The sequence below is a fragment of the Symphalangus syndactylus genome, chromosome 11 (genome assembly GCF_028878055.3).
Source record: "Symphalangus syndactylus isolate Jambi chromosome 11, NHGRI_mSymSyn1-v2.1_pri, whole genome shotgun sequence".
Classification (NCBI taxonomy): Eukaryota; Metazoa; Chordata; class Mammalia; order Primates; family Hylobatidae; genus Symphalangus; species Symphalangus syndactylus.
Window position 1 is genome coordinate 102,459,930 of NC_072433.2, and position 17,664 is coordinate 102,477,593.

Consider the following 17,664-nt stretch of genomic DNA (forward strand, 5'->3'; position numbering starts at 1 on the left):
TTTAATTCTAAAAATGGGAAAACTAGTATCTACTCATAGTTTAACTGTGAAGATGAAGGGAGATAATGTATGTAAATTTCCCACTGAAGTGTCCATATGTTGGAGAAGTTAGGTAGATGTGAACACGGCAGGAGAGCCCCCCACCACCCCCCAGCCCCGGCCACCAGGAATGTCAGGTGACCATCAGGTGATGGGTATGGTCAGGTGGTCATTAAACTGTATGGCTAAAATAATAATTGGTTGCAGCTTGTGCCAGGGAACGGCAGTCTGCCAATAGATGCAAAAAAATCTGAAACTGGTGATTAGCAGCTTCCCGATAAGATCTCAGGAGTTGGGAAAGTGGGCTCAAGCATGTGCACTAAGAGGCAAAATGGTGCAGTTCAACTGGTATGACCTTCCTCTAGAAACGCTTGACTGGTAAGGGAAAAATGCCTCAAATGAACATGTGTACAACTTCAGTAAATACACTATGCATGCAGCCCCTCCCAAGTGCTGGCAGGCCACCGTGCATGTGGACAGCCCATACCAAGGGAAGAATCAGGGGAAAAGTAATACAGGCCCTGGAAGCATGCCAACGTATAAAGCCCCAAGTCAAAGAACAAACAGTACACTTTAATCTCTCAAGTCACCCCTTTGGCCCTGTTCCAAGCGTACTTTACTTCCTTTTGTTTCTGCTCTACAATTTTTTAATAAACTTTCACTCCCGAGTTAAAACTTGCCTCTCTCCCCTGCCTTACGCCCGTTGGTCAAATTCTTTCTTCTGAAGAGGCAAGAATTGAGGTTGCTGCAGACCCATATGAATTTCCCGCTCCTAACATGTACACAGTAAGGGCCTAATAAATGTTAGCCAGTATCAGTTCTCTGGAATCAAAGATGCCTTTCAACAAATGATATTAGCTTCTATTTTATAGGTACTTATTAAGTGCCAGGCATGGTACTAAGCACTTTCTGCAGAAGATGGAATCTCCTCTAACTATCCTACCCTCACTGTGGGAGGGAAGATGAAGGGGAATGTCTACTATCTCTCAGTCTCTTGTTGCCTCTAACAACAGTTCATAAACTGTAGCCATCTGTGTGCTCTCTTCTTGAACTTTGCCATATCTGTGTAGCAGTTTTAAAAGTTAAATTTAGTTTAGTTTTGTCCAAAGCAATAATGTTGTGAAATTATAGATTTGATGTGCTAGTTATATATTTTTTGTTATTCAGATTAAAATGTTTAACCATTGAAATAAAAATGTATTATTACTTAAAATACTCCAGAAAAAATATAAGATAGATAAAATAAGATTGGCAAAATGTTGATCTTTTAAAAACTGGATAATGGGTACATGGGCTTATAAATTCTCTAATTTTATGTATCTTTTGAAATTTTCCATAATAAACAATGTTTAAAAACTAAAATAAAACACATCAAATCTGGGGCTAAGGCTCAGGAATGTTCTCTCACAGAGACCTAAAATCTACTCATGTTCCACAGAGGAGCAATTGTCATACTTTGGAAAATACTGGCCCATAATACCTAGTAGAAAGTCACCAGCATGGGACAGGCAATTAGACTGCGTTCTTCCTCATGGGCTGTGTCCCTCTGCTTAGAAAAACTAGTTACACAGAAAAATTCCAAATTAAAGTTTGTTGACTAGATGAATGAATGGTTTTCAAGCTTGTTATGTTTCTTGTGGCTTTTAGCTCTGGCTCCTTGGATGCTCTAAACTGCTGACTTTTCTTAAGGGGTGGGCAATAAATTAACATAGAAAATTTCATAACAAGATGAGTAATACCTTAGAAAACAGCCTAATCTGAGGAGCTCCTGCTGCTTTTCTTTTATTGCTATGCACTTGGCTTCCATTACCATGAAGAACATAGCTAGAAAGTTTTGATAAATTTCCACACGGTCGTGTTTGGTTGCCCTTGGATATTTCTGCAAAATGAGGTCAAATGTATTAAATAATATTAGTTGGCTAGTAGTTTTTATATGTACTTTGTCAAAAAAAATCTCTTACCAGATGTTCTTAAGAACAAGCTGCATAGCCATTTGTCTCAAATGGCTTATGTGATGTAGGTCTGGAAAAGGAGAATGGAGCAAGGTGGCCTCAGGATCCAGAAATGGCCAATGTGCTTTAAGAATCTGACATGTACCAGTAGGCCAGCATCATCTGTGACTGCACTAAGATTTTCCAAAGCACATCTTCTCCCACTCACATCTGGAGCCAAGCAAACACGCCCAGCTCCTCACCCATATTCTATCTGGAATTTACTGGGATCAGAGTCTGATACCAAATTAGGTATCTCAATTAAAGGTTGAGTACACTAGAAGTCTAAATCTATTACAAGAGGATAGAAAGGCCTTAACAGGATTACTTTTTGTGTATATAATTAGTTATGCTAAAAGATTGTAATAGTATGCTTCTTTATTATGCAAAGCAATTCGTATTATGCAAAGTAGTAGTTCAAATTATAACATAATTTTGTTCCTTTGCTGGAGAATATAGGCCAAATTTCTATAACTTTTAAATCTCCTTATGTATTCAATGTAACTGTTTTGAATATAACAATAAGAGCAATTATATGACTAAATTAAGGATCAAAAACAGCAGAAACAATAAAAGTCTGGAAAGTTAGAGCATAAATTCCACTCTGCCCCTACAAATACAAACAGAGAAATTGGGTTTCTACTCCCCAAACCTTTATTCTGGAAATAGATTTCTCTCCTGCTTATAGAATGAGAGCAACCCATCACCTTATTTTTATGGCTCTTAATGGATAGAGAATGAAGTGGATGCATGGTTGGTGGCTCAGCAGCCTCTAAATAGCATCAGCACCGTATGATGCATAACCTGATCTGTATTAAGCCAGTGCAACTGGACCACCCAAGACAGAACAGAGGATCTATTTCATGGCTTGTGGAGTAAACTAAACTTCCAGCATTTTTTCTCAAGAAAGTGATCGGCAGGAAATTGTCAGCTTAAAAATTCAGCATAGAAATAAAATGTAAATGGTCCATAAACAATTGAAAAGATGTCCAATTTCACTCATAATTGAAGAAATTAAAATAGTACTTTCTCACTTTTCTGCTGGTCTTTTGACAAGTTTTCTTTTCTTTTAGATTCGGGGTGCCTGTTTTATTGTTTTATTTTAGATTCAGGGATACCTGTGCAGGTTTGTCATATAGGTAAATTGTGTGTCATGGGGGTCTGATGTACAGGTTGTTTCAACACATAGGTAATAACCATGGTACCTGATAGGTAGTTTTTCTATCTTTTCCCTCTTCCCACTCTCCATCCTTAAGTACACATGGGTCCATGTGTACTCAATATTTATCTCCCACTTATATGTGAGAAAATGTGGTATTTGGTTTTCTGTGCCTGCATTAGTTCGTTTAGGATAATGGCCTCCAGCTGCATCCATATTTCTGCAAGGGATGTGATCTTGTTCTTTTTAATGGCAGTGTAGTATTCCATAGTGTATACATACCACATTTTCTTTATCCAGTCTACCACTGATGGGCATTTAGGTTGATTCCTTTTCTTTGCTATTGTTAATACAACTGCAATAAACTCAAGCATGCATGTGTCTTTATGATAGAATGATTTCTTTTCCTTTGGGTATATATCCAGTAATGGGATTGCTAGGTCAAATGGTAATTCTGTTTTAAGTTATTTGAGAAATCATCACATTGCATTCCACAATGGTTGAACTAATTTACATGTGTATAAGCATTGCCTTCATCTACAACCATGCCAGCATCTGTTATTTTTTGACTTAATAATAGCCATTCTGACTGGAGTGAGATGGTATCTCACTGTGGTTTTGATCTGCATTTCTCTAATGATTACTGATGCTGAGCATTTTTTCATATGCTTGTGGGCTGGGTGTATGGCCTCTTTAAAAAAGTGTCTGCATATGCCCTTTGCCTACTTTTTACTGGGGCTGTTTATTAATTTAAGTTTCTTATATATTCTGGGTATTAGACCTTATCAAATGCATAGTTTGCAAATATTTTCTCCCATTTTGTAGGTTATCTGTATAGTCTGTTGATAGTTTCTTTTTTATTATTATTATACTTTAAGTTCTGGGGTACATGTGCACAACGTGCAGGTTTGTTAACATAGGTATACATGTGCCATGTTGCTTTGCTGCACCCATCAACTCATCATTTACATTAGGTATTGCTCCTAATGCTATCCCTCCCCCAATCCCCCACCCCTTGACAGGCCGTGGTGTGTGATGTTCCCCTCCCTGTGTCCATGTGTTCTTATTGTTCAACTCCCACTTATGAGTGAGAACATGTGGTGTTTGGTTTTCTCTTCTTGTGTTACTTTGCTGAGAATGATGGTTTCCGGTTTCATCCATGTCCCTGCAAAGGACATGAACTCATCTTTTTTATGGCTGCATAGTATTCCATGGTGTATATGTGCCACATTTTCTTTATCCAGTCTATCATTGATGGGCATTTGGGCTGGTTGCAAGACTTTGCTATTGTAAACAGTGCTGCAATAAACATATATGTGCATGTGTCTTTATATTAGAATGATTTATAATCCTTTGGGTACATACCCAGTAATGGGATTGCTGGGTCAAATGGTATTTCTAGTTCTAGATCCTTGAGGAATCACCACACTGACTTCCACAATGGTTGAACTAATTCACACTTCCACCAACAGTATAAAAGCATTCCTATTTCTCCACATCTTCTCCAGGATCTGTTGTTTCCTGACTTTTTAATGATTGCCATCCTAACTGGTGTGAGATGGTATCTCATTGTGGTTTTGATTTGCATTTCTCTAATGACCAGTGATGATGAGCATTTTTTCATAAGTTTGTTGGCTGCATAAATCTCTTCTTTTGAGAAGTGTCTGTTCATATCCTTTGCCCACTTTTTGATCGGGTTGTTTTTTTCTTGTAAATTTGTTTAAGTTCTTTGTAGATTCTGGATATTAGCCCTTTGCCAAATGGACAGATTGCAAATATTTTCTCCCACTTTGTAGGTTGCCTGTTCACTCTGCTGATAGTTTCTTTTGCTGTGCAGAAGCTCTTTAGTTTAATTAGATCCCATTTGTCTATTTTGGCTTTTGTTGCCATTGCTTTTGGTGTTTTAGTCATGAAGTCTTTGCTCATGCCTATGTCCTGAATGGTATTGCCTAGGTTTTCCTCTAGGGTTTTTATGGTTTTAGGTCTTACATTTAAGTCTTTAATCCATCTTGACTTAATTTTTGTATAAGGTGTAAGGAAGGGATCCAGTTTCAGCTTTCTGCATATGACTAGCCAGTTTTCCCAACACCATTTATTAAATAGGGAATCCTTTCCCCATTGCTTGTGTCAGGTTTGTCAAAGATCAGATGGTTGTAGATGTGTGGTGTTATTTCTGATGCCTCTGTTCTGTTCTATTGGTCTATATCTCTGTTTTGGTACTAGTACCATGCTGTTTTGGTTACTGTAGCCTTGTAGTGTAGTTTGAAGTCAGGTAGCATGATACCTCCAGCTTTGTTCTTTTTGCTTAGGATTGTCTTGGCTATGCAGGCTCTTTTTTGGTTCCATATGAAATTTAAAGTAGTTTTTTCCAATTCTATGTAGAAAGTCAGTGGTAGCTTGATGGGGATAGCATTGAATCTATAGATTACTTTGGGCAGTTTGGCCATTTTCAAGATGTTGATGCTTCCTATCCATGAGCATGGAATGTTCTTCCATTTGTTTGTGTCCTTTTTTATTTCCTTGAGCAGTGCTTTGTAGTTCTCCTTGAAGAGGTCCTTCACATCCCCTGTAAGTTATTTTATTCTCCAGTAGCAATTGTGAATGGGAGTTCACTCACAATTTGGCTCTGTCTGTTATTGGTGTGTAGGAATGCTTGTGATTTTTGCACATTGATTTTGTATCCTAAGACTTTGCTGAATGTTGATAGCTTCTTTTGCTGTGCAGAAGCTCTTTAGTTTAATCAGGTCCCACTTGTCAATTTTTGTTTTTGTCACAATTGCTTTTGATGTTTTTGTCATGAAACCTTTGCCATAGCCTATGTCCAGAATATTATTTCCTTGCTTTTCTTCCAGGATTTTTATAGTTTTACATTTTACATTTTCTGATTTTGCTTATTTCTTTTTTTCTGCTAGCTCTGGGGTTGGTTTGCTCTTGTTTCTCTAGTTTTCCTAGGTGTAATATTGGGTTATTAATTTGGGATTTGCTAACTTTTTGATTGGGTATTTATCTGGTGGTCTGTTGAAGTAGCTTCCTAACAGATCCCCTTATTTCCGTTTTTACAAACAGAGCAGTCTTTCAAAACCAAAAATCTGATCATGTCTTTACACTGCTCAAAACCTTTCATTAGCTTTCCAGTTCACATTATAGATATATTTTAATATAAATTATATTATGCTGTATAAAATCTTCTGCAACTTTTTATTTACAATGTCTTAGAAATCTTTTCATGTCAATATCTAGCAATCTACCTCTCTCTTTTTAGCTGTTGCATAATATTACACGTTATGGCTAAAGTTCATTTAGCCATTCTATTAGTGAACATTTAGACTGTTAAGAACTTTTTGCTTTTATAAATCAGGCTGCAACGAACATCCTATATATGCCTCCTTGTTGTCATGTGAAAGTGTTTGTTTAAAGAGGATATCAATAGGTAATAAAAAAATTAATAGCTGCTGCCAAATTGCCTACCAAAGCAGCTGTCCCCACTATATCCCACCAGTGGAGTGTGAAAATACATATTCACTCACACCTTTGCCAATATTTGCATCTAGATGTTCTATACTGTTCCACTGATATATTTTCTATTCCTGCAAACTCATACTATTAAATGCTGGGAAATTCTTGCCTATTCTGTAACTATGTCTTTAAACATTGTGTTTCTACATTCTCTCCATTTTCTACTTGGGAAAGGTGAAACTTTTGAATCTACACTCTATGTCTCTTAATTTTCCTTTCATACTTACCATTTGTTCAGCTCTTTGTACTGCACCATGGGAGAATTCCTTGGCTTAGTCTTTTAACTCATGAATTTCCCCTTCTGCAGTGTCCATTTTAAAATATCAACTTCTATACGCGCTCTGCTCGGAGCCGCTCACTGCATGGTAGAGTCTGGTGCCCCCGCCGCCGCCTGCATCGCCGCTACCGCCGCTCCGCCACGACCACCGCCGCCTCCTGCCCTGCAGCCACCGCCACCGCCTGTGTCGCCGCCGCCTCGGGACCGGCTGTATGATTAGGCCACAATCTTCAATGAGTAAACATATTCCTCAATTCTGTGGTGTTCTTGGTCACACATTTATGGAGTTTCTGAAGGGCAGTGGAGATTACTGCCAGGCACAGCACGACCTCTATGCAGACAAGTGAACTGTAGAAACTGATTACTGCTCCACCAAGAAGCCCCCATAAGAGTGGTTATCCTGGACACAGAAGTGTTGAATTGAAATCCACAGAGCATTTTACAAGAGTTCTGACCTGGATGGGGTAAACCTCAGTGCACTTCTTTTCTGTTGGCCTCAGTATTACTGGATTGAAGAATTGCTGCTTCTTGTTAGGAGGTTCATTTCATTTATCATTACTTACAACTTCATACTCAAAGCACTGAGAATTTCAAGTGGAGTGTATTGAAGTAGACTTCAGTTTCTTTGCATTGTTTCTGTATTCAATTTTTTTAATTATTTCATAACCCTATTGAGTGTTTTTTAACTAAATTACCATGGCTCGAATGAACCGCCCAGCTCCTGTGGAAGTCACATACAAGAACATGAGATTTCTTATTACACACAATCCAACCAATGCGACCTTAAACAAATTTATAGAGGAACTTAAGAAGTATGGAGTTACCACAATAGTGAGAGTATGTGAAGCAACTTACGACACTGCTCTCGTGGAGAAAGAAGGTATCCATGTTCTCGATTGGCCTTTTGATGATGGTGCACCACCATCCAACCAGATTGTTGATGACTGGTTAAGTCTTGTGAAAATTAAGTTTCGTGAAGAACCTGGTTGTTGTATTGCTGTTCATTGCGTTGCAGGCCTTGGGAGAGCTCCAGTACTTGTTGCCCTAGCATTAATTGAAGGTGGAATGAAATACGAAGATGCAGTACAATTCATAAGACAAAAGCGGCGTGGAGCTTTTAACAGCAAGCAACTTTTGTATTTGGAGAAGTACCGTCCTAAAATGCGGCTGCGTTTCAAAGATTCCAACGGTCATAGAAACAACTGTTGCATTCAATAAAATTGGGGTGCCTAATGCTATTGGAAGTGGAACTTGAGATAGGGCCTAATTTGTTATACATATTAGCCAACATGTTGGCTTAGTAAGTCTAATGAAGCTTCCATAGGAGTATTGAAAGGCAGTTTTACCAGGCCACAAGCTAGACAGATATGGCAACCTCTATATTTGGGTTACAGTAAACCTATTTGGATACTTGGCAAAAGATTCTTGCTGTCAGCATATAAAATGTGCTTGTCATTTGTATCAATTGACCTTTCCCCAAATCATGCAGTATTGAGTTATGACTTGTTTAAATCTATTCCCATGCCAGAATCTTATCAGTACATAAGGAATTTAGGAAGATTAGGTGCCAAAATAGCCAGCACAATACTTGTATATTTTTAGTACCATACAGAGCTAAAATCACAGGAACTATGAACACTAGACCTTACGTGGTTTATTCCTTCAGTCATTTCAAACATTGAAAGTAGGGCCTACATGGTTATTTGCCTGCTCACTTTATGTTTACATCTCCCACATTCATACCAGTATATGTCAGGTTTGCTTAACCATTGATTTTTTTTTTTTTTTACCAAGTCTTACAGTGATTATTTAATGTGTTTCCATAAATCTCACTTTGTGCTGTTATTAAAAAAACCTCCATTTTGAAAATCTACATTGTACAGAAGCACATGTCTTTAATGTCTTCAGACAAAAAAGCCTTACATTAATTTAATGTTTGCACTCTGAGGTGCAACTTAACAGGGAGGGCCTGAGAAAAGAATGGGAGGGGGCTATTAATTATTTTTAGCAAAATGTTGCCTTTGTCTTGTGCAGAACATGTAGAATATGCTCTTTAATTTAGTAAAATATTTTTTTAAAAGGTAGAGATGCTTTGTTATTGTAATCATAAACTTCCTGAAATTCTTGTAATTATTTTCCCATACTTATCAGAAGTGTGTTTACCAACTTATTTTTGTTTGAAAGTGTGATTTTTTTTTTTCCTCCCCAACCTCTCTTGCAAAAAAAGAAGTGGGTTTCTGCTAATGAATTGAGCAGACATCTAATATTTTATATGCCTTTTGAGCTGTGTAACTTAATATTTGGATACTTGACAATTTGTTTTATTATGTAATTGATAAAATGGTGATGTGTATTAATGTTAGTTCAACCATATATTTATACTGTCTGGGGATGTGTGGTTATAGTTCTGTGGGAGAAATAATTTTGTCAGTGTTCACCAGCTTGTAAAAACTTAGTGCGAGAGCTGAAACATCTAAATAAATAATGACATGCATTTATCAAAAAAAAAAAAAATAAATAAAATAAAATAAAATATCAACTTCTACTGCCAGTTGCGCCCTCTGGGGAGTGTGTCCTCACAATGCTGCAGCCAGAGCCCAGCCCCAGAGCCTGGGGAGCATGCAAGCCAGGCCAGGGTCCAGTCACTGGTGCATTCAGGCCTTGTGCAGGGGCCAAGGGGACTTCTGGGAGGCTACTCACAATGTGATCATGGGGGCCAGGCTCCAGCAAGCACACCCTGCCATTGGGCATCATCAAACCCTTTGAACTCAACCACCTTTCCCATGAGGATCTGTCGAGAGGCAATATGTGGAGGGACACAGAGATTTGTCTGCTGGCCAAGACTGTCATTGACCAGGGTAAGCTCATACCAGGTGACGTTATGACGTGACTGACTTCACACGAGCTGAAAAATCTCACCCAGTCTCACTGGCTGTTGCATGGTTTCACCAGGACACTTCCACAGGCTGAAGGCCTAGATTGAGTTTATCAGATACACCTGATGATGAACCCGAACATGCAATTTGAGGTCATCAAGCTACGCCTCACTGTTTGCTGGATTCATCCAGCCAATAGCCTAGTCAACAACCTCGAATTCAACCCTCCAAAACAGTCTGCATTATGATCTGACTTTAACAAGAGATTGAAGGTTTACTAATCCCAAATGCAAGTGGTCCTGGAATAATGCCAGAAAAGAGAGGTGTTCAATCTTCAGAAGAGAAACCAACAAGATCTGGCCTAATGTACATGCTTTCCCACAAACAAAAGTTCCCCAAATAAACCAGAAAGCATTAGTTACTCCATAAGGAAAAATGCATATAATTAGCAAGATGTGCTGAACCTCCCCCTTCTTTTCATTTAGAAGGTCCTTGTTCTAAGACTCCAGCATGTAGAAATGCTTTGAAAACTACATCACTTTTATTTCTACTGATTTTATTTTAAATTCTAAGAATGTGCCAAATGAGTCAGATACTAAGATTTATGTTTTGAAATTATGTACTGAGTTTCATTCCGTTATCTTTTATGGGGGTGCAATTCAAAAACATGAGAAATGCCTAAACTGTAAGTATTTTAGAGTAAAATTAAAAGAACAATTGGTAGTAACTTTTGTTCCATATGAGTAAGTGGTTGATAAGGTTACCATGTTTTTCTGGAAAAGTAAAAAAATTATTCCAATTCAGAGGAAGTATCTCATCAGAGTCTTTTGCATAGCTTGATGCCAAAAAGATACTTCTTGGATATGAGACATGGTTTTGTGAGACACTGTACATATAAAATTCCAGAAGAAAAACAGTGGGATTTACAGGTCAGTTGCAGAATGCAAATATATTGTTGACTTTAAACAAATAAACCTATTATATAAGCTATATTTGTTTTATTATTGAACATACCTTCAGTTTTATTTTTTGACACAGGGTCTCACTCTGTCACCCAGGCTTGCGTGCTGTGGCATGATTACAGCTCACTGCAGCCTTGACCTCTTGGGTTCAAGTGATCCTCCCAGCTCGGCCTCTCAAAGTGCTGGGATTACAAGCATGAGCCGCTGTGCCTGGCCACCTTCAGTTTTCATACTCAAAAATTTTTAATTTGCTATAAAAATATATCAAATAGCATTTGAGAAAATTTTGATTTGCTGTAACTTGCTTTCTTCTGAAAATACACGTGTACTGGGGGTTATAACGTATGTTAGAAATTGACATTATAAGTTCTTGAATAGGCACCAAAGTTGTATGGATTTTCTTCAACGGAAAATGTAATTGAAGTCTAAGTCTTATGTTTTCAGATGTTACTTAGGTTAAGAAATGTGTGTGTTCGCTGGTTCTCTTTTTGATCTAAGTGTGCAATATGCCTTGATGAATAACAATTAAAATATTTTTTAAAAGCAGCATCAATAAAACAATATTTGTGACACTACATAAAATAAGCATACTTTGTCATTAGGAAATAGAAATAGATGTATGCCTGGGGGAATATTTCTTTGAGCAAAATAGCAGTCATAATTAGTAAATAGGTGTAACAATAAAAAGCCTTTATATGATAGATTAAAAAGGACTAGGAACGTAATTGGGCTTGCTGAAGAAATTTTTATAACAAAAAAGTTGATACCTGTAGTGTTCACTGATATCCTATCTTAAAGGGAAAATACTCTGATAGTGTGTGTAATCTGAGCAGCTATTTTCAAGCCATTATTTTAGATTCATTAGTGAGATTTGAGGATCCATGTTATCTACTATGGCCTGGTAAGAGGAGTAAGGCAATCTGAGAGGTGGAGAAGAAACCAAGTATATCTTAAATGGAATATTTCCTCTTTGCCTAAATCAAATTATAAAAGTCCTTGTATAAACTATTATTAACTGCCTTTGAAAATGTGGCCCATTTTACTCCAGACATTTAAAATACAAATGCCAGCAAGAGTTTCTTATGTTTTTGAGAGAAAAATTTACTTTTCTTTCTTTTGGTTTTATTTTTCACCCATTGTTGATTTTCGAAATGAACCAAGTTTTAAAAAAAGGGTTACAGAAAATATTTCATTATTTCAAATATTTTCTGTCTCATTTGAATATTAATTTCATGTACATCCTAAAAATGGAAACTATTTTTTGACCATCTTAACCATTTTTTTAAAAAAACTTTGTGGGTATGTAGCAGGTATATATATTTATGGAGTACATGAAATGTTTTGATATAGAAATGCAATGGGTAATAATCACATCACGGAAGACGGGGATTCCAGCCCCTCAAGCATTTATCTTTTATATTACAAACAATCCAATTATATTCTTTTAGTTATTTAAAAATGTACAATTAAATTATTACTGACTATAGTCACCCTGTTGTGCTATCAAATACTAGGTCTCATTCATTTATTCCATTTTTTTTGTAACTATTTAACCATCACTCCCCCTCTTCACCTCCTCACTACCTTTCCTAGCCTCTGGTAACCATCCTTCTACTATTTATCTCCCTGGGTCCAACTGTTTTTATTTTTAGATCTCACAAATGATTAAGAACATGTGATGTTTGTCTTTCTGTGCTTGGCTTATTTCACTTAATATAATGACCTCCAGTTCCATCTATGTTGTTGCAAATGACTGAATCTCATTCTTTTTTACAGCTGAATAGTACTCCACTGTGTATAAGTGCACATTTTCTTTATCCATTCATCTGTTGATGGAAACTTAGGTTGCTTCCAAATCTTGGCTGTTGTGAACAGAGCTGAAACAAACATGGAAGTGCAGATATCTCTTTGATATACTAATTTCCCTTCTTTTGGGTATATACCCAGCAGTGGGATTGCTGGATCATGTGGTAGCTCTATTTTTAGTTTTTTGAGGAACCTCCAAACTGTTCTCCATAGTGGTTGTACTAATGTACACTCCCATCAACACACTCCCATAACAGAGTTCCCTTTTCTTCACATCCTTACTTGAATTTGTTATTGCCTGTGTTTTGAATATAAGCCATTTCAACTGGGGTGAGATGATACCTCATTGCAGTTTTGATTTGCATTTCTCTGATGGTCAATGAGGTTAAGTACCTTTCATGTGTCTATCATATGTATGTCTTGTTTTGAGACATGTCTATTCAAATATTTTACCTATTTTTAAATTGGATTATTAGAACTTTTTTCTATAGAGTTGTTTGAGCTCCTTATATATTCTGGTTATTAATCCCTTAACAGATGGGTAGTTTGCAAATATTTTCTCCCATTCTGTGAGTTTTCTCTCCACTTTGTTATTTCTTTTGCTACGTAGAAGTTTTTTAACTTCATGTGATTCCATTTGTCCATTTTTGCTTTGGCTGCCTGTGTTTGTGAGGTATTACTCAAGAAATCTTTGCCCAGATTGACGTCCTGGAGAGTTTCCCCAATGTTTTCTTGTAGTAGTTTGATAGTTTGATGTCTTAGATTTAAGTCTTTAATTCATTTTGATTTTTGTATATGGTGAGAGATAGGAGTCTAGTTTCATTCTTCTACATGAGGATATCGTTTTCCCAGCCCCATTTTTTGAAGAGACTGTCTCTAAAAATGTGAACTATCAAACTTAAGAACTATTACTAGTCACTAGGTCATAGGTATACATTAGTCTTTATTATAATAAAATTTAGTTTTGGAAAAAATATCAGTTACATCTACCTATTCAGTTTTGTTTTGTTTTGTTTTGTCTTTTTTGAGATGAAGTCTCGCTGTGTTGCCCAGGCTACAGTGCAATGGTGGGATCTCGGCTCACTGCAACCTCCGTCTCCTGGGTTCGAGCAATTCTCCTGCCTCAGCCTCCTGAGTAGCTGGGATTACAGGTGCATGCCACCATGTCTGGTTAATTTTTGTACTTTTAGTAGACGGGGTTTCACTATATGTTGGCCAGGCTGGTCTCAAACTCCTGACCTCAGGTGATCCACCCAGGTCAGCCTCCCAAAGAGCTGGGATTACAGGTGTGAGCCACCATGCCTGGCCTCAATTTTGTATTATAAGCATTAATCTCAATGTCCTCTAGTTGATTTGTTTGTAGCTGCTCTATCTTGTGAATCTTGACTGTCTTCTGTTTTATTAAGATTCTCTGTTAGACAGCATTTTCTGTAAGTAGGTGTCGTGTGCTTGGGAAAATTGTTGCTCTGGACTGTCCTGTGGCCTATTTTCAGGGAAAGTAGAAGACAAGCCACTGGGTGAGATTTCTCTTAGGTATTCTAGTCTGGTTCCCCCGGCAATGACAGCTTCATGACATGGTCATGCCATGCCTCTTTAATTTGGGCTCCCTGATCACATCTCCTACCTGGAAGTGGACACTTTGTCACTGCTGTTGGCTCAGGGGTAGATGGAAGGGCATTGATGAAAGAAGATCTACCTGGCCTTTTCTGCAGCAGTGCCCTAAGAACCTACAATGTTGATTGTCCTTAACACCCTCCTGCTTCTGGTGTCTGCCACTTTAGGGGATGGGGCAGTCTTGCTGCTCCCTGCACCTTTTTTTTTTAGCAATACTTCCCTGTGCATGTTTTAGATTGGCCTTTCTGTCTTTGATCAATCCAGTGTACATCTCACCCTTTAGGATTTTATCCCAGTTTCTGGTTCACTGAACGTTTCACTTTTTATTCAGGATCAGTTTTTATCCAGTCAAGCCCCTCGCTGTAGGAGTAAAGAAGCTCTAGGATATACTCAGTCCATCATCCTGACATGCAACCATGGAACCTTCAAAATACCAAGTCATCTAACCTCCTATACCTGTAGCTTTCAAATCTGGCTGCATATGAGAACCAAACGGGGAGGTTTAAGAGAGAATACTGATACTCCAGACATTTTGGTTTAGTTGATCGGGGTGGGAGCATGCACATTGCTGTGTTTGTTTTAAACCTCCCAGCTATGCTAACCACTATCCTAAAATAACAGAGCTGACTACCTCCAAGAGAGTCAGGCTTCAAAATGGTCTTCAGCAGGGGCTGGGAACTACCTGGAAGCCTCACCGGCTGGAACTTACATCACAAAAGTCCAGATCTGCCCTCATAATCACATTTCTCCTCCTACACATGAGTATTTAAGCAATAGATTATCATTATTTTATCGTTAGTCATCATCACGGATAGTTAACATTTTTCATTATATCTGTGTTACTTATCAAATTTCACACTAGTTAAAGGTTTTTGGAAGCTTGCTTCAATAAACAGCTTTTCCTGTATGGCCAGGTCTTGATGTGATTGGTCAAGTTCCCTGATATGGCTACTGTATTTAATTAAATTCAGCTAATAATATTCATTTTCAAGTGTGCAGGTTGTAAAACAACTTTCAATGAAATCACAATGTACTTGTTTTATTTTTTCTAGTCTTCAGTAGCTCTTGTTTGGTTCTAACTAAAAATTGGAAAAATGATAATTAAATGGCTTTTGAAGATAAAGTGACCCCAAGCACAATGCATTTCTCTACACATCAGCAAAAATTCTTACTGGTCACTTACATAAATTTATGTAAACTGAAATGGGAACAAGTTTATGTACAATTTTGGGATGTTCTTACTATCCAGTTAGGCTCACAATCTAGGTCTAGGCCTATGGTCTTGTGAGGCCTTTGCACACTTTTGTTGTTGACCAGTACCAGTATCCAACCCCCAGGCCGTGGACTAGTGCTGGTCAATGGCCTGTTAGGAACCGGGCTGCACAGCAGAAGGTGAGTGAGCATTATTGCCAGAGCTCTGCCTCCTGTCAGATCAGTGGTGGCATTAGATTGTCATAGGAGTGTGAACCCCATTGCAAACCGTGCATGTGAGGGATCCAGGTTGTGCGCTTTTTATGGGAATCTAACGAATGCCTGATGTTCTGAGGTGGAACAGTGTCATCCTGAAAACATCCCCCCATCATCCATGGAAAAATTGCCTTCCATGAAACTGGTCCCTGCTGCCAAAAAAAGGTTGGGAACTGCTTATCTAGACAACATTATAGTAGTGCCTTATTCAGCAATGGGCAGGGAAACACCAGGCATGAAAAATGAATATTGAGTTAGAATAGGGTTCAGGTAGAAAGCAGGTATTGTGATGAAAGAAAAAAAATTGGGGCCACGTGTTAGAGGACTGAATATCATGAAGTGGTGGCACCTCTTCCTTTCAGCAAGCTGAAAAATTTCGGTAATGTCAGGAGACTGGAAAGAATATTCAAGACTGGTGATGGTTGTGGTGGTGGTGAGCTCCAAAGTGGCTAAGATTATTTATAGGCAATCATCAAATGTATGTTTAATAAAGAGAATGTCAGGCCACACAGATGCTGAATTTGGCTTCAAACTGTAAGGCTTTGAGAATTTATCAGCTATCCCACTGTCTTAGTTTGCACTGCTATAACAGAGTACCATAGACTGAATAGCTTGTAAACCACAGAAATTTATTTCTCACAGTCCTGGAGGCTAGAAGTCTGAGATCAAGGTGCAGCATGATCAGGTCCTAGAGAGGGCTCTCTTCTGGGGTGTAGACTTCCAGCTTCTCATATCCTCACATGACAGAAAGGGAGCTATCTAGCTCTCTGGCCTCTTAAGGGCACTAATTCCATTCATAAGGGCTCTGCTCTCATGACCTAATCACCTCTAAAAGACCCCACCTTCAAATACCATCACACCCAGGATTAGATTTCAACATACAAATTTAGTGGAGGGATGTAAACATTCAGTCCATTAACACAACACCCACTGAGCCAATGTTGCATGGATGGTAAATACCCACTCAACTATGAGTAAGGGAAGAAGTCATAGAATGGAAGAAACAAACAGGAAGCAAGGTTGGATGCTGACTGGAAAGACTCTCTGAGAGGGAAATGGGAAACTGGTTATTTGGCAGAATAAAGAATTCGAAGGTGGAATAAATTAGAAGAAAAACAAGAGAATTGATGGAATTGTAATAGAAGAAAAAGAAATAGGTTCACACCCAGAAAGAGCCCTAGTTCTGCCTAATCAGTGTTTTTATTTCTCATCAAAAATAATTTCTATTATATCTCCTGAGCATGGAAACATTGGTAAGAACTATTAACTTAGGTCAGTAAAGTGGGGTAGGTAAATTATTTGGAATCAAAGTCTTAGTGGAGTTTTCATCTAATAAGAACAGAATCCACTAATGGCCATTTCGTGGCGCTATTGCAAGCAGAAACATTGTGTGATATGTCTCCAAATGTGATCATTTCAAATATCATTTGAGAACCCATGAAAATCTTTAGTAAATTTAATAATCCTAGAATCTTCCTTTTTTCTAGTCTCTGTGAAATTGATCTCAAAAGTTAACAAATTTCAGTAATATAGCAATCAGATGACATTTCTATATTTATATGGCGCTTGGGCTCAGTGTTAGCCTTTACAAGTGATGACAAGATTCAGGCTGTAATAACTATAGTCTCACAGCGAAGTTTTCAACTGCAGTCATACAGTGACATTTCAGTCAATGATCAACGGCAAATATGATGGTAGTCCCATAAGATTTTAACGGAACAAAAAATTTCTATCACCTACTGATTTGTGTTATGTAATTCCCTACCGTATTCAGTATAGCAGCTTGCTGTACAGGTTGGTAGTCTAGGAGCAATAGGCTATACTACATAGCCTAGATTGTTAAGTGACACATGATTGTACATTGTAATTTGTTAGGTCTTTTGTTATTTAAAATATCCTCACAAAATTCCAGTAGGCAGGGCCCCTCAGGAGCTGAAGTCATATCAGAAAGTGGTAG

General features: G+C 37.9%; 1 protein-coding gene across 3 annotated transcripts; it reads left to right on the forward strand.

The window, feature by feature from the left end:
- The first annotated feature begins 7,678 nt into the window (after positions 1-7,678).
- LOC129493277 (protein tyrosine phosphatase type IVA 1) lies at positions 7,679-9,515 on the forward strand. Of its 3 annotated transcripts, none has more exons than XM_055299260.2 (2): positions 7,679-8,014; positions 8,087-9,515. In XM_055299260.2, the coding sequence occupies exons 1-2, from the start codon at positions 7,679-7,681 to the stop codon at positions 8,198-8,200; spliced, it is 450 nt and encodes a 149-aa protein (XP_055155235.1). In that variant the 3' UTR covers positions 8,201-9,515. The 3 variants fall into 3 exon arrangements, with proteins under 3 accessions (XP_055155235.1, XP_055155236.1, XP_063468994.1); XM_055299261.2 differs by having other exon boundaries at positions 7,679-7,783; positions 7,877-9,515; XM_063612924.1 differs by having other exon boundaries at positions 7,679-9,515.
- Positions 9,516-17,664: the final 8,149 nt, after the last annotated feature.